Source organism: Anthonomus grandis, chromosome 6 (genome assembly GCF_022605725.1).
Source record: "Anthonomus grandis grandis chromosome 6, icAntGran1.3, whole genome shotgun sequence".
In the NCBI taxonomy this organism is placed as follows: domain Eukaryota; kingdom Metazoa; phylum Arthropoda; class Insecta; order Coleoptera; family Curculionidae; genus Anthonomus; species Anthonomus grandis.
Window position 1 is genome coordinate 7978547 of NC_065551.1, and position 24016 is coordinate 8002562.

At 31.8% G+C, this 24016-nt stretch overlaps 1 protein-coding gene across 9 annotated transcripts in view; it reads left to right on the forward strand.

Moving 5' to 3' along the window:
- Window positions 1-24016, forward strand: part of LOC126737758 (troponin I) — a 66677-nt gene that overhangs the window by 42400 nt on the left and 261 nt on the right. For 7 of the 9 annotated variants that reach the window (XM_050442795.1, XM_050442796.1, XM_050442790.1 and 4 more), the window contains 5 exons: window positions 641-659; window positions 2535-2831; window positions 20205-20264; window positions 23538-23615; window positions 23673-23964. In XM_050442795.1, the coding sequence (XP_050298752.1) occupies window positions 641-659; window positions 2535-2831; window positions 20205-20264; window positions 23538-23615; window positions 23673-23929 (711 nt within the window). In that variant the 3' untranslated portion in view covers window positions 23930-23964. Of the gene's footprint in view, window positions 1-640; window positions 660-2534; window positions 2832-20204; window positions 20265-23537; window positions 23616-23672; window positions 23965-24016 lie in introns of those variants that run through there. The other 2 variants (XM_050442797.1, XM_050442793.1) reach the window with 2 other exon arrangements.

The following is a 24016-nucleotide window of genomic DNA, read 5'->3' on the forward strand; positions in this document are numbered from 1 at the left end:
CCCCATTATTAGCTATTTTGGCGTCCTAGAGTACTGTGTTAACTTTTATGAATTCTGTATTAAAAAAAAAATGTTTAAGCGTGTCGTCATGAGTTTACTATCCAAGACGCTGGTAAAGTTTTTACTGTAAACGTTTCCTTTTGCATCCAGGATCTTTTAAATATTTCTTAAAAAATAAAGTAGTAATTCTACTTTCTATAGAATAAAGTAATTCTACTATTAAACCAACTTTTGGTTTTGCTTGTTTTATCACATTGCAGCAAGGCGATTTGCCAGCACGATTTTAAGATTCAGAAAAATCTTTTTCTGAAAAATGAATGAAAATGTTCTCCAAATACACATAATAATTTTTTCAGCTTATTACAAATACTTATTTATTATTTGTTATTTCTCGAAGAAATTTATTTTTTATCTTAAAATAATAATTGTTTAATGCACTATCAAAATCGACTTATTTTAATTGCAATTGAAAAAACATTTATTAAAAATCTGTTAAATATTTATATATCGTTATTTTCCTATGTTATGAGAAACTTGTGGTATTTTTTCAGCATGATTATTTATCTTTGTTGTTAAATAATATTTTATAAACTATAATGCTAATGAATCATAAATATTCTATATAAATTTTCATTTTCAGGAAGAAGGAGCCGAGGGAGGTGAGTTATTGCATTGTGAATCATTTGTAATATGTGACTTTCAATTTTCTTCCTAATGTTTTGCATATGTTGTTATTTAAATCATCATTACTACGTTTAAGTCATTTCTAAAAAACAAAATTAAAATATTATTTTTACTGATTGAATGTTTTAATACTAACTATATTAATAACAATACTAAAGTATTCTATTAAGGTAAGGAAAGGTAAATAAAAATATTTAAATTTTCCATACTTTACCATTATCAACTTACATCAGTCTATGAGTGCTATTTTCTTCTTTACTGTATAATTTTTTTAGAATCACTGAAGACATTAATTAATTTTCAATTATGTGTTTGTAACATATTGGCTGTACAAAAAACTATTCAAAAATTACTTGTTTCATCATATATCTATCAATTTAAGTTATATCTTTTAATTTTACTTACACATATCGTTACTTTTCTTCTTGATGCCCTATGCATATAAATATTTGTATAAAAAAGTTTTTTTTGTATTTCTTTATATTTTTGTGCTGTTTATGTTCAAGAATATTTCCTTAACATGGTATAAAAGTTCAATATTTCTTAAAGTATAAATATATAGTGTGCCACAGCATATATGGTTAATCTCTCAAATTTGGGTATGCTGGTAAAAAAGAAGGTAAAATTTAAATTATTTTTGTACTTCATCCTCATCTTAGACTTATACGCTCCTAAAGAACGTCTTTAAAAACGGATTTTTTTTACAATCAACTTAAAAAGATATATAAAATTTCATGAATCATTAAGTTAATATGCTTCAATAAGGCTTTTTAAAAAAATCCTTAGATATAAATAAAATAGTATAGTTATATTAATTGAATAATCGTGAAAAACTATCATAAGTGCCAAAGTCTTAATACATCTATCTTTTGTCAATTTAACAGAAAATTAACTTTTCTTTAGTTAAATAGTTAAGTTTCTTGTTTAAAATTTATCCTATAACTCTTTAGAATTTTACCCGACTAATAAATTGATTAATAATTTATAAAGTTTAATACTTTCTAAGTAAATAAAAAATAAAAATAATGGAGATTTGCATAATTAGATAGTTATATATTAAATCATAAAAGTTTATTCAAAGTATAAGTGTTCAATAAAACTTAGGAGATTACAGGTTTTTACATTCGGTTTCCCTAGGTAATTTGACAAAAAATTAATAAAAATTATGTTTTAAGTACCAGTATATTACTGCATATTTGAACATCGTTTTTAGTTCTAATCAACTTCTCTATATAACAATTTTCGATATTGTCCAAAATTAAGGTGCTTTACTCTTGAGCAAAATTTAATTTTTTTTTTAAACTTCGTATACGACTAATAAAATTTTATACTTGTTTAAATATTGCGTTTTAGGTTTTGAACCATGCAGAACTTTTTATAAAGAATAACTTTTTGTCATAAAACTAATAATAAAAAAGTTTCTTATATGTACATATAAGAAAATGTACTATGTATGTAACATTTGTATTATCTAAAAAACAAAAACCTATTTTTCTTACTATTATACAGTTTAAAAAAATGCTTAAAATGTGCTAAAGGTTCATGTTAGAGAAGCATAATTACTGATTTTCTATAAGTCTACTAATAGAATTCACGAAGTTAAATGAAGTACTTTAAAAAGTTACTAAGAAAGAATATAAATTTTAAAGATGTCCTTTAAAGGCGTTGGGCTAAACGTAAGGTCGTTAACTCGTAAAAAATCTTTTATCTTTTCTTATAAGCTATTAACATTCGGAAGTGCCCACATATTCTGGATTACCCTGTATAAAAACTAATTATTGATGAAATAATCTGCTTAAATATGCTTATCCAGAAATATTAATAATACTTCTAAAATATTGGCTTAATAGAAAAACCAGCAGAAGAAGCACTGGAAGCACAACCGTCAGCAGAAGCACCCGGCTCAGAAGCAGCACCACAAACAGAAGCACCACAACCGGCTGAACCTCCTGCGGAACCTGCAGGCGAAGGCCAATCTCCTACAGAGGGTCAACCACCGGCGGAAGGGCAACCTCCAGTAGAAGGTCAACTTCCGGCAGAAGGGCAACCTCCAGTAGAAGGTCAACCAGTAGTTGAAGGTGAAATTAAAGCAGAAGATGCTGCTCCTAGTGAAGGACAACCGCCTGAAGGAGGTGCACCAGCAGAAGGTAGGTATAATTGAGCATAAATGATCAATAGATAATAAATGACTTCACTGAGTTCACGTTTTTTTTAATAAGATTTTAGGTGTCATTATAACAGATATAACTAGCTCTGGCAAGTGCCGAGAGTTTTGCTTATTTAATAATAATCTTTTTATTTCAAATCACATAACAATGACAAACAATATACATAAAATGAAATAACATCAACCAAAAAAATGGATTAGGATTAAGTATAATAGTTTCTTAAAGAGTGGGGTTCCAGCTTTACTAACAAATTCTTAATTGCAGCCTTAACCCTTCCAACCGATACAATTCTTTTTATGTTTCTGGTAGGGAGTTAAATAGTTTTATACATGCATAATGTGGAGATTTTTTTTGTTAGTAAATTATTTAGAAATACATTGCCGCTATTGGTTCAGCTTCTTTATTTTCTTTTATAACTACTGAACAATGGATATTAAAATGAGGAAAACTAGATGACTTTGATACAATAACCATCAAGTATTACAATCAAATTATACATTTTAAACTGCTCTGTTATATAATCTGAAATTTTTATGAAATTTAATTTAAATACAGTAGCTCCTTTCATAAGACTAGATATGACTACTTATATACAATTTCGTATACTACTTATATGTAAAGTGATATGTTTCGACTACTTATATACAAAGTCGTAAAATCGTAAAATAAATTAAAAATACATTGGCTCTATTGGTTTAGCTTCTTTATTTTCTACTAGATAGCTTTGATACATATATAGATGTATACATATTTGATATATGGTATTACTGCTTGGCATTCGCCAACTTGCTTCCAGCAAAGACACTAGTTGTTTGACTATGGATCATGTAGGGATCTCGGGATTCCTCATAATCTGCTTAACTTGAGATAGAACTCCTAACATTCTTAATTACGCTATAGCTATTACTTATTAATTAGCCTAAATTTAATCACTAAAGCAGTATTACCAATAATCCAATATATATATACACATTTTTTATAATAATTAATCCTTCTGTCCTAATATCTTTATTGATCCGGCAGCTGATACGATGCATAACCCTTTATAATTTAGTTTATTTTAATAATCCTATTTACAAAAAAAAATTAAAAAATAAGAAAAAATTAAATGTAAACATAATGATTAACGACTTACTTTTGATCCATTCATCACTTCGTATGTTCGTTTAAGTAGAGTCGTGCTTTAACAAGTAATTTGTAATTCCGTTTAGTTTTGTAATTTTTACATTTGTAGAACCCGAAGTAACCTGTAGTAAAGAAATTAGCTGAAATTTAAGGTTTAATAATCTAAATGATTTTAGCTATTTTTGTTTTTTAAAAAGTCATAGCCCTGATGATGGTCTACGGACGAAAGAACTAGGCAGATATTTAAAGTAAAAAAAATGCAGATATCTTATATTAGAAAAAAGGTAATAACAACGCAACGCCGCTCGATCGAATTGTTTATTTTACCGACACAAGGAATCTTTACCAGTGACGTCGTCAAAAAATATTTACTTGATATATTTTTATATATAATATATTATGCTTTGAATTATAAATAATATTACCATTTATAAACTCTTTATGCATTTTTTAACGTACATTAGAGTAAAGATACTTGCCTACTATAAAGCATTTTTATGGAAATTAAATATTTTATAATTATTGTAGATTTCTTAAGTTTTAATTTAGGTTAATATTTATGATCCCCTATTCAACGTTTATACTGACGGTTCTCCCTTGATATGATGTTATGAATTTAGTACATAGTATATTAGTACCGGTATTTATTTATAAAAAGATCGGCTTGAATTCCTTTTTTCCAAGGTGTGGCTAAAACTGCACAAGTTTTTACCATAGTAGGAAATGAAAATTTGTGTCAATTTGACAACAGACAATCGATGAATATGTTTGTAAACAAAACACATTTCTTACCTTTGAGCACATGCTGGACTAGAACAAAGTAGTTGTTTAATAATTCTAATCTTTCAATGTTCTAAGTATATAAATTATAATTCACGTTCGGAGAATGATCTCTATGTTCAAAATACCTTTTTATTTGGTTTTCCCATATATAGCAAAAGCCTGAATTCTACAGTCATTTGAAAATAAAAAGTTATTTAGCACACTTTATCAAAATTGGTTGAGTTATGAGCTGCCAAAGTTGTAAAATTGTGCGTGTTATGTTATCGACTCTACAAGTGCATGGATGAATCTTGCAATGTTGCGTAACAAGTTGCCGGCATTTTAACTCAGTATCACTTAAGTTAAGCAATAATCTTTTTTTATTATAAACAGTATTTTTGCATCCTTAGTACTTGCATTTATGAACCCTAGAACTCCTTGCTGTTACCTAATTTAGTCCCCTTGAAAATTTGTATTATATATGTATATAATTATAATTGTATCATAGAAAATTTGAGTATCATGTTGGCCAATGATGTCACTAAGCTCAGGCATTGATGGGGACAAATAAGAGAAAGGGTAAAGGGAGGGAGTTTATAAATTAAGTAGGAGGTAGGCAAGGGTAATCTCTAATAAAATAGTACTTCAATAAAAGCTGAAAATGTTGAAAAATCTGATAGTGCGTGGAGGGTGGAAACATGTTTTTCATAGTAAAAAAAGATTTTTGCCTAGCTTAAGTGGTAGTGAATTGAAAAAACAAGTAACTTATCACGCAAATTGCCTGTCAAGATCCGTGTGCTTGTAGAGTCGATAACTCAGCACGCATAATTTTGCTATTTTGACTCAACGAAGAGAAAATCTTTTCGTCTTTAAATAAAACAGATAATACGTGGTTTTTTGATGCTTCGCCGATTCTGGGACTTCCTGCAGACATGTAACGTGAACAGCGAAAACAGTTTTTCTATAGAAAATTCATGTAAGGAATATAAAAGTAAATTCGAATATCAATTCTATGAAATTCATTAAAAATATTGGAAATTCTAGAAGAACAAACTAGTTTAATAAATGTGTAAAGGAAAACTATTTTAAAGACAAAACTAAATTAAGTACAATAATTTTTTTACTAATTTAATAAAACTAATTATAATTATTTTCTTTATTATACTGGGTGACCCAATATAGCAGGAACATTAAATAACCTCGTTACTCTTTGAGTAAAAGAAGTTAAATTTAGGTAACGTTACGTAACTATTGAAGACATGTGTGATGTTATAAGGATCTCCTGCTCATGCGATACACAGCCGGGTGGCATGGAGGTAAGTAACACGCGGCATCGCCATTCGGGAGGCCGTTCGTGTTTGTGAATGTAACACGCGGGCTGGCCAATTTACTGGCGATATCGAGTGCTACTTTGCATTAGACTTTTTACCGCGAAAAATAGCTGATGCAACATGGAAAATGCACAGTCATTATTTGTCTTCGTGATTTTAGAAAGGTAGCATATTTTATTGTATTGTCTGATTTTATTAATCATGGATTTGTCGTGCTTACCAGATGGCTATTGTTATTTAGAAAAAAATTATTTGTTGCGTTGCAAGTTAAAGAATAAAGAAGAAGTAGATGTAAGTAGCATTAATAATAATTAAGTTTACTCTTACGACTTAAGAATTAGACTTATTGTTGCCCCATACATATTTGAGTTGTCCTTGTCGGCTCTTTGTCGGACTAATTTGCCGACAAAGAAAGGTTTGATAATTATTGAGTCATTATTGATTTTGTCGTTCTGGGCATTATTTTAATACCCGTTTAATCAAGGAGTTTTTAGATTTGTTTAGGATTTATGTCATTTATTTTAAAGGGTTCAAGCAACATAGATCCCAGGGCCTTCTTTTATATTTTGTCACCGTTGATAACGTTTTTGTGCTACTGCGAAATTGAAATATTTAGGAAATATTTCTATATGGTGTTTATTAAAAACATTTTGGAAATGCATATGTCGGCTCTATATAAAAAATATTAATATTAAGTCAAATTTTCGTAGTCGAAATGTCAATGACCACAAAGATACCAAGTGATAAAGCTAATTTAAATTTTGTTTACACATCTTGTAATTATTTATTAATTTTAATGATTGTACGAAAGAGGTGTGTCCTACACTCCTACAAAAATTTCCTGGATAATCATTAACAATATTTTAGGAATGGAAAGAAAAAATGGAGGAAAGTACAAAAACTAATTGGTCAATCAAGCAAACAATTGAAACGCCCCCTTCATTGACACGATTTAATGTCTTTAAACGAATGTATAATTGCCATTTTCACACCAGAGGTGGAAGAAAAATTTCTGAAAGTAATAAGAAAAAGCGGGAACATAGATCTAAAAACATTAATTGTCGTGCGCAGTTAATTATTATAATTAAACAAAAAATGAAATATTAACATATTTTGAGAGAGGTCATTCGGTAGCATCTGCATACTATACATATAATTTTGATAAAATGGAACAATATGGTGACAATTTTAGCATAATGTCTGCAGATAGAGCAAATTTTCCCACCAAAAATGATTTCAAGTACTTATGGAAAGTTAATTTCGCAAATAAATTTGGCCCTAGAAATAAAAATGAAATACTTTCATTTTTGGAACAAAATCTAACAAAGTCTGATGTACCCCATAAAATTGATAAATTAGACGAACATTATATAGTTGCATTAAGTACGCCAATTATGCAAAGAGTTGGTAAATCGGTATTACAAAGTTCTGAAATCATCTTTGTAGATTCAACTGGCAATTGTGATGTGGATAACCACAAAGTTTATTTTTTTGCTACACAATCCCCGATTGGTGGACTTCCTTTGGGTTGTCTTGTTTCAACGTCCGAGAAAACAGAACTCTTTCATTTAGGAGTCAAGAATTTATTGGAAATATTAACCTATAAATTAGCACCTAGTATTATTATTACAGACGATGATTTAAAGGAAAGAAATGTGCTTAAAGAGTTTTTTCCGAATTCAAAACTGCTGTTATGCACTTTTCACGTGCTCAAAGCAGTTTGGAAATGGCTTTTGAGCGCGCGTAATGGCGTCGAAAAAGACCACCGCCAAACCTTATATAATATGTTCAAGGCAGTTTTAATGTCATACAAAGAAGAAGATGTACAAGAAAATATTAAAGTCCTTATAAAATCTTCCCAAAATTATTCAAAATTTAATAAATATATTGAAAACTATTTGGCGCCAAAGGAGTTATGATGTTTATTTTACCGCAAAAATCTCATGACTCGGGGCACTAATACGAACAATTATGTTGAAATAATGTTTCGGCTGTTTAAAGATATACCTCTTAAAAGAACAAAGGCCTATAGTCTTACCCAACTAGTAGATTTTATAACGAGTAGCTTTAGTAGGTATTATATACAAAGGATATTAGATGTTATAATGGGAAAACTTGATCGAACAAAAATGTTAAAGTTATTGCCAGATTGCAAGGATGTAAATAAAGAAAACATTACCGAAGTACCTGGCAACTTTCAATATTTAGTTAAAAGTAATTCTGATCCCAATCTAAGTTATTTTGTGGATATGAGTATCGGCATCTGTTCATGTCCGGTTGGCAACTCGGGAAAGATCTGTAAACATGAATCGGCAATCATCGATGTATTTAAACTTGAATCTGCTTATAATACACTAACCCTTCGAAGCAAAGAAATATTATATAATATAGCTACGGAAAATGACGCACCACCAAATTTTTTTGTTCCTTTGTTAGAAGAACCTTGTCTGGAAAAGCCTCAGGCTGAACATCTACCATACATTGGGCTCTTAGATACTTCTGAAGCTGCACCAAGCAATCAACAAACACATTCAATAGAATCTACTACTAAAAGTGTTATGGATATTGAGAATGGTTTTGATGCAAGAGAAACAGGAGAGAAATTAAAAGAATTTATTGATCAATTCAAAAACACACTACTAAAGAATTTGGAAGACGATCCACAACGGTTTCAACCGGCTATAGAAGCATTAATGAAAAATTACCACTCGAATGCTAAAACACCACTTCAACTATTAAGTTTATTGCATACTTCTTTTAAAAACACAATATATAAGCCAAGTCATCTACCAACAACTAGAAAGGGAAAAAAAATATTAGTGCAGCCTACAGCCATAGCAAGAAGACATTCGAAATATTCAGGTATGGCTACAGTGGGTATGGCTATTAAAAATCTCAAAAATATGTTGTAATGAGGAATTATACTAATTCTTATTTTCTTTAGGAAAAAGAAGATTCCAAGGAGGTAAAGGTAAATGGGGAAAGAAAAAGCCAGTTGCACCACATTCGCTTGGCAAATGTGTCGAAAACAATAAATGACTGAGTGACAGAAAAATAGCGAAATAACTATTTCCTTTTTTATGATTATTATTACACATTTAATTTCATTTTGTTAATAAACTTTTTTTTTAAATGGTTATCCTTTTTTTTACCGACTTTTCAAAAAGCCATAGAAGAAACTAAATTTTATAGTGGTCCATTTCATAATCACACACAATAGGATTAATAACTATGAAACATAATATAAACTATATATATATATATATATATATATATATATATATATATAGTTTCAATTGTTTGCTTAATTGACCAATTAGTTTTTGTACTTTCCTCCATTTTTTCTTTCCATTCCTAAAATATTGTTAATGATTATCCAGGAAATTTTTGTAGGAGTGTAGGACACAGCTCTTTCATACAATCATTAAAATTAATAAATAATTACAAGATGTGTAAACAAAATTTAAATTAATAAAATAATTATATATATATTTATATATATATATACTTTACTTACTTTATATATACTTTATACTATATACTTTATATATATATCCGAGTATATACAGTGTAACCCATTTGTTTTAGGGTCACCCTAATAAAAAGTTTATTTTTGGTACGATTTTGCTCGGGTTTTTTTTAAATGTTAGGTCCAGAAAAACTGCATCATTATAAAAAAAAATTGTACCATGCAAATTTCAAGGCCTACTAATGTCAGTTTTTAAGGGCCAAATTTTAAGAAACCATGCTAGGCATTTTTTTAGCAAAAAATTGTGCACACCACTGGATTTGGCATCCCCTAAAACGGTCTTATATTTCACCAAATTTCACCAAAAAATATTAATTAATAACAATTTTATAACAAAAAATAAAAAGAAAAATTATGCATTTATTTACATTTAAAAATGTGTAGATAGCCATGAAAAAAACAAATTGAACAAAGATAATACAAGCAAATAACAATTCCAAACTAAATACAAATAAAAACAAACAATAAACCAACAAAAATAAATACAAATAAAATAAAAACAATAAACAAAAAAATTAAAAATTAACCGCTACTAAATTTTTGAAATTTCTACTAATCCACCATTGCTTTCTATGCATTTTACATTCCTTTTGCCTACATTTAAAATAACTTTACGGTCTTGCTCTGGAGTAATTTTTGAACAAACCTGGATTATTCTGACTTGTAGATCTTCTAAATTTTGAGGTCTTGATTTGTACACTTTTTCTTTAAGTAAGCCCCAGAGAAAAAAATCGAGTGGCGTTAAGTCAGGGAATCTCGGTGGCCACTCAACGAAAGGACTGTTTCGTCCTATCCAACAGTTTTCAAAATGTTGATTTGACCAGTCTTTTACTAAACGAGCATTATGGACAGGACAACCATCTAATTGAAACTTCAAATTAAGGTGATATCTTAAGTAAATCTTCTAATGCGTTCGAAAACTCATTCTCAAGAAAATTCAAAAATTCAATTGTATTCAAATTACCATTAAAGAAAAAAGGGCCAATAATTTTGTCGCTTAATACTCCACACCAAACGTTAATTTTTTGCGAATCCTGTCTCCTTGCATTTATTATAAATTTTGGATTATGCACGAACCAGTGGCGGCAATTTTGACTGGAGACTACGCCATTTGTGGTAAAAGTGGCTTCATCGCTAAAAAGGATTTCATCTAGAAAGTTTCTGTTGTTTAAATATTCTCCCTGAAGCCAATAGCAAAACTCTAATCTTCTTGCCTGGTCACCATCCTCTAAGGTGTGCAAAAATATTGGCTTAAATGCTTTTATGTTATTTTTTTGCAAACATCTTCTTATACTTTCTCTGGGGATGTTAAGGACCAAACTAGCCGTTCTGACACTACTTCGAGGATTGTCGTTAAAATATTCCAAAATGTAATTTTCATTTCTTCTGAGCCCACGCCGTCCATTATGTCTCTTTTTAAGTAGATTTTTCGAAACAGATCCTGTTTCATTGAAAATTTTATTAACACGTTGCACAGTACTTAGACTTACTGGTCTATCAGGATGCCTAATATTAAATTCTCTGGCAGCTTCTCTCATCGAATGCGTATTACCACCAACAAGACGAACAATTTCAATTTTTTCTCTTAAATTTAAATTTTCCATGATTACTAATACTATCTAAACACGTTCTATTACCACTTTTGACAGTTAGATGTCAAATGTGACAATTCAATATTTCAATAATTTTTAGATACAATAGAGTTCAATATTTCAATAATTTTTAGAGACAATTTAGAAGTAAAACGCATTTTTTTTTAACATAAAATTGTTATTATTTAATATTTTTTGGTGAAATTTGGTATAAGGCCGTTTTGGGGGATGCCGAATCCAGTGATGTGCACAATTCATTGCTAAAAAAATGCCTAGCATGGTTTCTTAAAATTTGGCCCTTAAAAACTGACATTAGTAAGCCTTGGAATTTGCATGGCAGATTTTTTTTTGTTATAATGATGCAGTTTTTCTGGACCTAACATTAAAAAAAAAAACCCGAGCAAAATCGCGCCAAAACTAAACTTTTTATCAGGGTGACCCGAAAACAAATGGGTCACACTGTATATATATATATATATATATATTATATACATATATATATGTTACGTTACGGAAACGCAATTTAACTTTTTAAAAAAAGTTTTTTATTAAAATTATAAAATTTGACCGACATAAATTCGTCTTACAATACTGAGCTTACAACTAACTTATTCTACAGAAAACAATTGAATTTATAATATAAAAATGATGATTCTGCTCCTGACTAAGCTGCTTCTTATCGGCGACTTCTTGGAGTTCGCAAAAGGCGTGGGGTTGCCGTGGAACTAAAGCAACAGACGCCTATATATATTTTTAAATTGACTCCATTTGGCTTAAGCAGCATTTTAATTAAGCGTGAAAATAAATATCTCTTAATATTACAATCTAAGTTAAAAAAAAACCCTCTCTAGTTTTTTTTATCTGTATAAATCAATTACTTAGATATCTCTATTCTTGTAAGTTCAGCCGCAAATAATAAATGCATCAAATAAGATCAATACGGTACATAAAATAGTAGTTTTATTATTTGACATTTTTTAATTCTTGTGACATGAAAAATAGCGTTAAATATTTTATTAACCATTTTTCTAAGCTTATTCCAATACAATTTATATTATTGTGAGAAATGTTTACAACTTCTGCGCAATGGCGAAAGATACTCAATGGCGATGCCAGGTGTTACTTACCTTCATGCTGCCAGCCCGCGTGTTACATTTACAAACACGAACGGCCTCCCGAATGGCGATGCCGCGTGTTACTTACCTCCATGCAGCCGGGTGTATTAAAAAAGTTCTTTCATCTTTGAGGAATTTATTGGGTACAAAAAGTGAAGTTCCATCTCTGATCACTTTTTACAAGATTAACCTACTTAGATGCCGGTAAAAGCATTGGTTTTGTGCTAAGGTTGTTTACACACTCTTAGTTGCAACGAAACAGGCAGATCAACGCTCTGTATTTTTACAAATTCAAAAAACAATAGTCCGCTGCAAGCGTACCATTGTCATGTTTTGACAGGGGTCTAAAATAGTCCGCGAGCTTAATTAAAGACTACATATTGCGGTTAAGCAATAAGCTTCGCAAATACATTAACATTTTCTAGCATGCCGCCACCCTCGAAAGATTCCAGTATCTTTCAAAATAAAAGAAATTGAAATATTACATCAAAATGATCAATTAAACTAAGTCCTAAATCAGATATGGGCGGATTAGCAATAAAAATACTACTCTTAACTAATCATCATACATATAAATCTACATATATATAAATGACTAACAACTATTAACCAAGATGTACTGTAGTAACACATGCTAAGGAAGTTAAAAAATTAAATTCAACTCGAACAAAAACTACATTGAGATAGATAAAATGAGCTGTGTCAATGAACTGAATAACCTAATGAGTAAAAAATCTAAAGTAAGGATTGTTACACAACATACAATACGAGCTAATGTTCAAGAAAACAACATTTACGAAAACAAACTCTTACGACCTAAATTCGAGATATTATTTATCGCTAAAGTCTTCCTCGATAGGATATTGAATAGGTAACGGGCACACTTTGGTAACCGCATGCTTAATCACACAATTGCTAGTTTAAACACTGACCACCCGCACTATTCCACGTACATTCCAGGGTGCAGATCGACGATTCTAACCTTCTTCCAATGCAGGGAGGGCAGATTATCTTCCTTTAACAGAACGAGTGAACACAGTAAATCAGAATGCTTCAAGCCGGACTTCCATTAATATCTTTGATGGAGGGTGTGCAGAAACTCGGCAGACCATCTAGTCCAAAAATATTGCGACATTTTTTGAATGTGCTGATATCTAGAGAGACGGTTATCAGCGACGTCCGCCACATCTAGCTCGGGATGCTTGTCGAGAGGGCGATTAGAGAGTTTAATATGGGTTCCATTTGTACAAGCGAGGTGTAAAATTCCTCGTAATAGAGGGGAGAATTATCCTGAAAACTCTTGCCTTTTAATGTTTCATAAAGAGCTTTAAATTCGTTGTTAGCCCCAATGAAGTTCAATCCATTATCGGAATATAGATAATTACATAAAAAACAATGCAAAAAAAGCAATGAAACATTGAGTGCTAAGCTTAGTGGCCAACTTCAAATGCACTGAGGTGGTCGCTAAATAAACAAATAGACAAATATAACATTTTAGAATTCTTTTATTCTTAAATTTGGAATCTTTTAGCAGAAAAGGGCCTGCATAGTCCACGCCAGTGTCATGAAGAGGGCCTAACTCGGGGGGTGGGCAAATCGCCCATTTAAGCTTGTAATGGTCGAGGATTTGTCTTGAAACAAGATATGCATTTTCGAACAATAGATTTTACTAATTGCTTGCCATGCAGTGGCCAAAATCATTGTCTAATGAAAGAAAGTGTGGCTTGAGCACCAGGGTGTAAATTTCTAATGTGTTCATGCCTAACGATAAGGGCATATAATGGAGGCTTATATGGAATTAACGTAGGGTGCTTATAGTTATTATCTATTTTGGCACGGTTCAAGCGTCCACCTACTCGCAAAGGCATTGCTTACAGGATAGTTAAGAGTTTCTATAACCTTCTTTATTTTTTTGGCTAAGAGATGTGCACCACAAAGCTCAAGCCTGGATGGGAAAACGGCCTTCAAGGGAGCGACTCGAGATTTGGCGCAGAGTAGGTTACAAGAGATTGTTCCATCGGAAACCTCACATCGCATATATATACAGGCGCCATAGGCATTGATGGAGGAATCGGAAAACCCATGAATTTGTATATCGACACACTTTCGTGAGGATACTTGTAGAGGTATTTTGAGAGTATTAGCATTCAATAGTTGGTTGAGAAAATTAGTCCAAATTTTATGGAAATCATGAGGTACAGATGCATTCCAGGATATTTAAAGAAGCCACAACTTCTGAATACGTATCTTTCCTTGGATGATAATGGGACCTACCATAAGAGCATCATTAAGTGAAATACCACTGGGGGATTTGGAGGAAGCCTTAAACACTACTCTAAGGCTTAGTGGTAGTGCTATCTACTTTTTCTACAGCATGATGTGGTAAGTAACAAATAGGCTCTCTGGTATCACTACTGGGCTCAATTTTTGTCATATGCCCCAAGGCTTCATATTCATGAATAAATTGGGATAAGGTGCCTTAAGTTCGGGTTTTCTTTGAAGTTTTCGCTTAATAGCTAAAAATCTTTTAACAGCAGCATCTAGGGAATTGCCAATAGTTGAATGAATCTCCTTTAACGGTAAGCTTACTTCAAATCTTCCTAAAGTTTTTCTGGAAACAGTTTTGGCAAAATGACATTCACACTCAAGTTCTTTCCTAGACAATAGTTATTGTTCTCATTAATAGGCTCCCCTATTTTCCAAAATCTCTCAAGAGATTGCTTTTAGTTTGATGTCGCTGGACAACGACAAACAAGACATGGGTCTAGATAAATTGAGAGGAATTTGTATAGGGCTAGAAACAACCCAGCCCAAGTTTAGTATTATGAAGAAAAGGTCCATTTTTCCCAAGTTTTACTTGCCTAAAGAACTTAAATCATAAAACAAGGTAGCTCCCAGAGGCATATGTATCTCCGAAGACTGGAAAAATGTGGGGTTGGCTAGAGCAATGTCAGTAGGAAGGTTGAACTTGGAAATGTTGATTGTTTGTTGAGGACATTTATATGTTATCTTATCAATAACCAAAGCATAGATATCAAATTTATAGGCTCTGTTTAGATCTTTAATAGTCAATAAAGATTTTTTATTGATGAAGGTAGATCTTTGTTTGATTCCACACAAAGGGATATTAACCCTTTCATATTTAACGTTTAGTTTATCAAACAAATCTTTGGTTATTAGGTTCGATTGAGACCCACTATCTAGCAGGGCTCTGCATGGAATGGGTTGAGAATTTGCATCATAAACATAAACTAAGGCTGTTGATAAAAATACGAAGGTATTTGTAGCGGAGTTAGCACAAGCCAGACCATAATCAACCTTTGAAATACTTTGTGCAGTGTCAATATGGTCTGAGGGTTGACTCTCAAAAAATAAGCTCTTATTCCTGGATACATCAGAAATATATTGATCATTTTTCTGTGAAGTAGCAGAGGGTTCAAGTACCTTTATATCGACATTGCCACATTGACGATCTGCAAACAATGTTTCACTCTGATAGCTTTTCGAGTTATCTATCCTAGTTTGGGTATGGAGAGTCGTTTGCTGAGGCTTATTTACTATATTGGGATTAAAATTAGCTGTAGGGTCAGTAGCCTAGGATTTGGGGAAATAGTGCATCAAAGAATGATGCTTGCGATTACAAATTCTACAAAAATGCTTGGATTTATAATTTGAAGTGAAATGCACCAGACGCAGGCAATTGATGCATAGTTTTACTCTTTTCACCTCATTATGACGCTGGTTTAAAGATAGACTATGAAAATCTTTACAAGCATAAGCAAAGTGATTGTTTTTACAAATAGGGCATTTATGTTCAAAAACCGTATGAGTAAATGCTTGTATGGTGACATGATGTTTATAAAAATTTGTATCAGGGTTGTTAGGTATTTTATAATCAATAGAGTGTTACAGAGTGTAACCATTAAGTGATAACACTCTGTTAACGCACAACCATGAAGATATAATAAGAAAATGTAATAGTGGACTGTATTTTAGTAAATGATATGGTTCAAAGGAATTGTACGTTACATACACACATGGTTTTAAATGTTTGAAGTAAAGGGCACTTACCACTGGTCTTCTATCTTCACTGTAGATAGGGACGTCCCTTTATATAACTACCAACTTCATAAGCCTTGCTCTCACAACCAAATACAAATTAAAAGGTCCTTATTTTAGGTTTCGTAAAATTGTTAGATCCGGCACTCACGTCGTTCTTAACCCGATTGCTAGTCAATTGTCTCTGCCTTTACCTTGCTGGTAAAGTGCCCAGAATATACCAAATATGTGTAGTACATGCGCGATTAATAGATTTTAACAATTATGATTTAGCGGTGCGCTAACACACTCTGTAAGAAAAGAGGTAAGATTTAAAGTCGAAGTATTTTTTGACCAGATTTCCCATTCCCTACGAGTAACTTGATTAAGTTTGGATCTCATTAAATAAATTAGAGGTGTATTCCAATCATGTACATTTTCTCCCAAATTTGTTAAACATCTACAATGTTAAGTAAAATCTGTATTGTTGTGACGAATTCATAATGAGTTACTTATTATATTGGGTATTACGTCACTTATAGCAAAAATCAATTTAGAAATTTTTTATCTCACACGCTCAACAATTATTGAAAAGAAGAAGAAAATAGACTTATTCACGTATTTAAAAGAAATATGAACTTAAATCTGTAACGATACCGTTCGATATATTTAATTTAATTTAAGTTCAATAAGTTTTAAATACAATAATTTACTTGAGGTATAATAGATTTTTTTTATATACCTAGGAGCTGAGGTTCAATCTATTAATCTCTGAGCTCGTTTCTTCTTTTCAATATCCTACCTAACTTTGTTATGAATATTATAATTAAAAAAACGATAAAATACAACAAGAAGACCTACTTTTTTTTAAAAAATACCTAATTTGAACCAACGTTTCGGTAGTTATATCTACTACCGTTATCAAGGTAATTAAAGTAAAATTAAATTAAATTAAAAATAAAATATACTTATCTTTCAAATTTTTAGTAATCCAGTCTCATCAAAATTTCTTCCTAATTCGAAAATACTTTATATACTTTTTTATATGATTTGACGGTTTATTAATAGTTTGACAAACTATTTTTTTTTAATTACCTTGATAACGGTAGTAGATATAACTACCGAAACGTTGGTTCAAATTAGGTATTTTTTAAAAAAAAGTAGGTCTTCTTGTTGTATTTTATCGTTTTTTTAATTATAATATTCATAACAAAGTTAGGTAGGATATTGAAAAGAAGAAACGAGCTCAGAGATTAATAGATTGAACCTCAGCTCCTAGGTATATAAAAAAATCTATTATACCTCAAGTAAATTATTGTATTTAAAACTTATTGAACTTAAATTAAATTAAATATATCGAACGGTATCGTTACAGATTTAAGTTCATATTTCTTTTAAATACGTGAATAAGTCTATTTTCTTCTTCTTTTCAATAATTGTTGAGCGTGTGAGATAAAAAATTTCTAAATTGATTTTTGCTATAAGTGACGTAATACCCAATATAATAAGTAACTCATCTACAATGTTTTTGGAAACTGTCAAGAAATTTTCTTAAGCTAGAATGATAAATTGAAATTGGCTTCTATGTGGGCATGTATAATTGCCTTGTTGTTCTCATACCTTTCCCTTAGCAAATTCTAGGCAAACAAGTAATTGATATCAGTTGCTGTTAGGGCGCTAATAATTTGTGCAGCATCTCCCTTTAGTACATACTGGAGATTATAGATTTCTTGCACATTTGTTAAAGACATATTTTTGTCTATTAGAGCCTCAAAAGTTTTAAAGAATTGGGTTCATGCTTCATATGAGCCTGAGAACTCAGGAATTGATAATGGAGGCAATTTGGTAGAAAAATTGATGGAATTATTATTAATGGGGTTAATTTGTTCAGGATTATGATGAAGATTATCAAGCTCGATAGGCTCGATTGGTTGTAACATATGCTTGGCCTTTGAAATTGTTGAGAAATATCTTTCCTCAAAATCACTTCTGACCTCATCTTGATCATCCTCATCTGGCAGATTATGCAGCAAGCACAGATTATCAATACCTGTCTGAATTTGTTCAAACTCTTTTAATGTGAATGTAGCAACATTTAAACGGGTTTCAATTTGAACTAGAATATCTGAGGTTAATGAAGTAGGTAAAGAGTTTAAGTATGTGGATAAACGAGTAAGTGAAGCTTTAAGTTGGCCTCTCTTGGTTGTAAGAAATTTTAGTTCAGCTTTGGTTTTGGCTAAAAGCTCTTCTTGGGTTCAAGCTTCAGCCATCTTGAATAAGATATTGTTCAGCAGAAATACTTTTTAAATTAAAACAGTGCAGTGATAGTCTTTGTATTTTAATAATAATATGAAATGTGAAAAGAAATTGAATAAGAAGAAATGAATCAATCTTTAGGATCCAAGGTTGAAATTATGAGACTAAAAACAAATTATTAAAAGATTTAAAAATCATACAAATATATAGGTTTAAGGATAAGTAAACACTCTGTATATAAGGTGTACAGAGTAGGTTAAGGAAAATCTGTCTGTATATAGGATATACAGAACAAATTCCATAAAATATCTGTGTGTATCTAATGTCTATCTGCATATGAGGTCTACAGAACAATTTTATCAAAACTCTGCATATAAGGTTTACAGAAGTTTTTTTTCACCCGCAATTAAACAAAAGGCTAATAAGGTTAAACATTTAAAGTATGAGAGTGTGAAAATAAAATTGAAAGAATCTAAGATTTACTAAGCTTAAATAGTTTAAAAGACCAGCTTGGACAAATCTAGGCTAATAAAATAACTCAATCGTTATGGTAACGTTTAGCTTCATAAGTAATATTGTATAGGGTTTGCTGGCTTTCAAATGATTTTTAGCAAGAAACTAACCTTGTTTAGCGGCTACAAACTGTTCGGCTGCTGCAGCATTCAAAACACGCAATTTACACGTTAATCCGATCCGAAGGACCATTTTTATGTGTGATGTTATAAGGATCTCCTGGTCATGCCATAGACAGCGGGGTGTATTAAAAGAGTTCTTCCATCTTTGAGTAATTTATTGGGTACAAAAAGTGAAGTTCCATCTCTGATGATTTTTTCCAAGATTAACCGACTTAGATACCGGTAAAGGCATTGGTTTTGTGCCAAGGTTATTTACAAACTCTTAGTTGCAACGAAAAAGGCAGATCAACGCTCTCTATTTTTACAAAGCCGAAAAACAATAGTCCGCTGCAAGCGTACCATTGTCATGTTTTGAGAGATAGTCCGCGAGCTTAATTAAAGATTACATATTACGGTTAGCGAACAAGCTTCGCAAATACATTTACAACTTTTAACAGACATATTCACTTATCTTATGTAATTTTCAGTTTAACGAAAAATTGTCTTAATTTCCTAATTTTAAATGGAATATATTATATATTTTAAATATTTCAAATTTTGAACAATTATTTATAGCCTAAAAGTACGTTAAAATATTAAATTTGGATAAAGCAATCATGGAAACATAATTTTAATGATGTTGTATTTTGTGCGCGATTTAGACGCGATTTAGACATGACCATAATGGAAACTATCACTTTTTAGACGTAGATATTTTTCTTTATTTCTGCACATACACTTTGGAAACGCACAACCTAAAATAATCTCTCTAACTAACAAGCTCCATAAAACTAAATCAACTTACTTACTCCTAAAAATCAAACTAATTTAGTCAAAAAGTTAATTAACCAATAAGTAAGTTAACGCGTGCGAAAGTCATGCATATATGCTTTCTTATATGCTCCTCAATACCTTTAAGTTCAATCTCTTAAAAATTATTTTCTTATTTTTAAACAATATCAATGGATAACTTTCACTTTTTCTTTTAAGGTGCACCAAGTGCAGAAGGAGCACCATCAGCAGTAGAAGGAGAACAACCCGCACCTCCAGGTAGGGCATTTATCTTTTCTCTAAAAATATTTTTTAGTTTTAGTTCCTATAAATAGCCTACCATAAAAGTAATGATGATATTCTTGTGGCATTTATTGCTCTACACATAATACAATTTGTTGGCAAGGCTAGAAGATATCGGCCATTTAAGAAACTGTTAACAACATTTAAAGAAATAAAATGCTGCCAAAAGAAATCGGTCAAGCATTTTGCAAGGTCTGGAAGCTAAGTTGTGGAAAATTCTGAAAAGAAATAAGAAGTTTTGAAAAATGAATCATTTCATTAATAGAGAACCGGATCTAGTAAAATTCAAAAAATTAAAAATCGTAATATTGGACGTCAACACTTTCGATGATCTGCTGTGTAGACCTTCAGCAGTGAGCAACAAAAGCAAAGTTTGTGGCAATACGGAATCTGTTGAGATACTGCGCACCAACCCGCATCAATCTGATGGTACTACCTCATGAAGTATTTATCAGCGTCAGTTTGAAGTATCTGCAAAAGCAAACGACTGCAGGGAGAAGGACATTCATTCATGCAGTGTTACTACCGCTGATATCTACTACCACCTGGTAAGGTATTTGGGGATCGAACACACCTAAAACATGTCTCCACACGCAGTTAACCAATGGGTGTCAAAAATCTGAAAAATTGGAAGTCTATCTTGCACGTTTAGTCAGTAACATCCAGATGTCCCGGAAGGGATCATGAAACGTTTAAAGATTGCAAAGCAAAATAATAGGCGAAGGGTCCTGTTTGCTTCACAATCTTTATTTCAAAAATCCCAACCCAAAAAAAAGATTGTGAAGTAAACAGAACCTTTCGCCTATTATATTGCTTTGCATAATTTTACTTCACCCTGGAGAAATCTATGGTAATGTTTGAAGAATGGTTGAACTGCAAGCATTCGTTGGATGCTACTCCGCGATAATTAAATTATGCAGGTCTTACTACTAGGATTTCCACCTAAGCTAGTAGATGCACTAACACAGACAAGATTTTACTAGACCAACAGAAAGGCAGACGTAAGGGTTTCGTGCAGGAAGTGCATTGCATCTGCAGCGAGTAATGGGTCGCAGAGAAAACAGAAGGCTTTGCTGCGCCAGTACATCGTGGAAAATCCCTTTAAAAGATTGCTATTGGCGTTGCCAACCCGTTTTTAGAATCAAAAGTAGGAAATAAGTACATTGTGGTCGTGGTAGACTACTCAACTACTTCGAATATATTCAAGCATAAACTTCACCGAACCAGGGAGCCTCTACTGTCGATTTAATGCAGCTACACTCGAACATAGGGGAAAATTTGAATCCAACCTGTTCCATAACATCTTTAAAACGCTTTGAATGAACAAATCATCGTGGAATGATATTCTTTACGGGGACAAAAATTGCCATGGGATAAAGCTCGTGCACTTTGAGCACGATTGTATTTCTTGTTATGGAATTCAAGGCGACGCTGAGCTGCGGCAAATCCTACAAGACGATGAAGTTGACGTTCGATGAATTCATGACTCATCTGTCTAATGGTACGGTCTAATGGACGGTTTATGCTCTTCTAAAGGAGTTATTGCTTCCTGAGGACGTGAACCTGTCCCAGCCTGGCAATTTCCAACCTGGCATGCGGAAATTCGCGAATAGTCTCGGGGGCACAAGCGGCGGGCACATGGCGACATGTCTGGAGGCACGTGGAAGGTTAGCGAATCTTCCGGAATAATGGTCTAATATCATGGCAGTATCCGCGATGTAATTATACTAATTCTATACTTCATATCAATTGACTAATACTTATTTAATGACGATTGATGAAACTAATTATTTTACTGATTATTCAATAAGTTCATTTTGTATTTTTAATTATTTCATTAATATTTTAACACCAGTGCAAAGAAGTTCTTTATTAAGGAAGGTAAAGTCCTTAATCAAAATATAATATCAAGGGTTTACTTAAAACCTTTTGCCTAAGCATCTTTACAGAAAAATTTAAAGTTTTTCTCAATCGCAACTTGATAATTAAAGGAAATCACACTGCTGGTGACCACCGAGAATGTGATGATTATCAGCAATTATAGTAAAATGATGGCTAAAGTCAACAACAACTGGGAAACAGGGCCTTTAACCACCTAGTCTGAGAATATTCTAATGGCAGAATAATTGTTTATAGGGCAGACCCATAATTAAGAACGTGATGACCCTATTAGTTGATTGTAAGTTGGCCAGTACTATTGAAAAGTTTCCGTCATTTGCCCGGCACTTTTATCAGTTGACTAGGGCTTTGTGGCATTTACTGGGAGACTATAAGTTCATCTTGTTAGTAGCAGCTATGTAACATGATGAACTTTTTTCTTTAGTATTATCTTAAGATACATAAATATCATATTAATATGATTTATTATCAATTTTAAGATAGTCCAATTATGGTATTAGTTTAAATTCTAATAAAACGCATTCGCCATAATATTACACATTTAAGGTTAAGCTATATTAAGAAAATTCGAACTTATACCACTAGTAAACATTCAATAATATCATTTGGAATATCTTAGTATACCAAAAAACCACTATCGATTTTGTAAAAGGATTTGTTAGTGTTAAAAGATTTTAACAAAACTTATAGATCCCACTGTTAACTAGCGACTCGAGTTAACATACAATAGGCAAGAATCCAACTTAAAGAATTTTTGGGTGGTTCATTTGTGTATCTGGTAGTTTTTCTGGTTTTTGTGTTTCTATTTACAGTTTTAAATTGGGTGACGCCTCGTTGGTACAAATAAGCAAAAATGCAATTTACGTTTCTCATTCTGTGCTATTAGTCTATTGATAATACCTATTATTAAAAAATCGATAAAATAGAAATACATTTTTTCCTGAATTTGTTTTTAGTTTACAATATGCACAAGTGAATAACTGAAAGATAATTTATGATTAAGTACTATAAAACTACAGTATAAAAAAAATGAAGAACTTATGTGCCAACATATTCCTTTTTACATTTTCTCAATTATATTATTGTTATGATATACATAATATTACTTATCTTTCACGTTGTATATAAGCTAAATACCATAGTCAGTATATATAGTTCACCCCGCCTATGGTATTGCACTCGTGATTTTGCTAATGAAATAAATTTCAAATAGACAATAACACTAAATGTAGCAATCATTATGATGAAGTATTTAAGTTTAGTCTAGCTACTCATCATCTTAGCTTAATATAGATAGGTTTTATCGTACATATTTTTTTAGCATTTATCTGTAAACTTTCTTATTTATAGCAGAAGGAGCCCCATCAAGTGAAGGAGCCCCCGCATCGGAAGGTCAACCGACTACAGAAGGCCAACTTTCAGCGGAAGGTTAAATATTGAATATTCAAATCTGAGTTAAAAAAAATTGTATGTGTTCAATTTAAGGCGCACCACCAGCAGAAGCTGTTCCAGCAGCTGAAGGAGTATCAGTTGAAGGTGCAGTATCCGCTCCTACCGAAGAAGCAGCACCAGCAGTAGAGGCAGCAAGTCCTGCAGAAGCAGCTCCGACTGAAGCGACACCAGCCGAAGTTGCTCCAACTGGTGAAGCGGCGCCTGCTGCTGAAGCGCACACAGAAGCATCTACAGAGGCAGCACCGGCAGTTATAGAAGGTTTGATCATTGATTCAATTAGTTTTATGTGATTTACGAGAAAGCAATAATACACTAGTCCCAAAGAGATATAGTTTTTCTTTTAAGTTCTTTGTTATTATATTAATATGTAATATTAT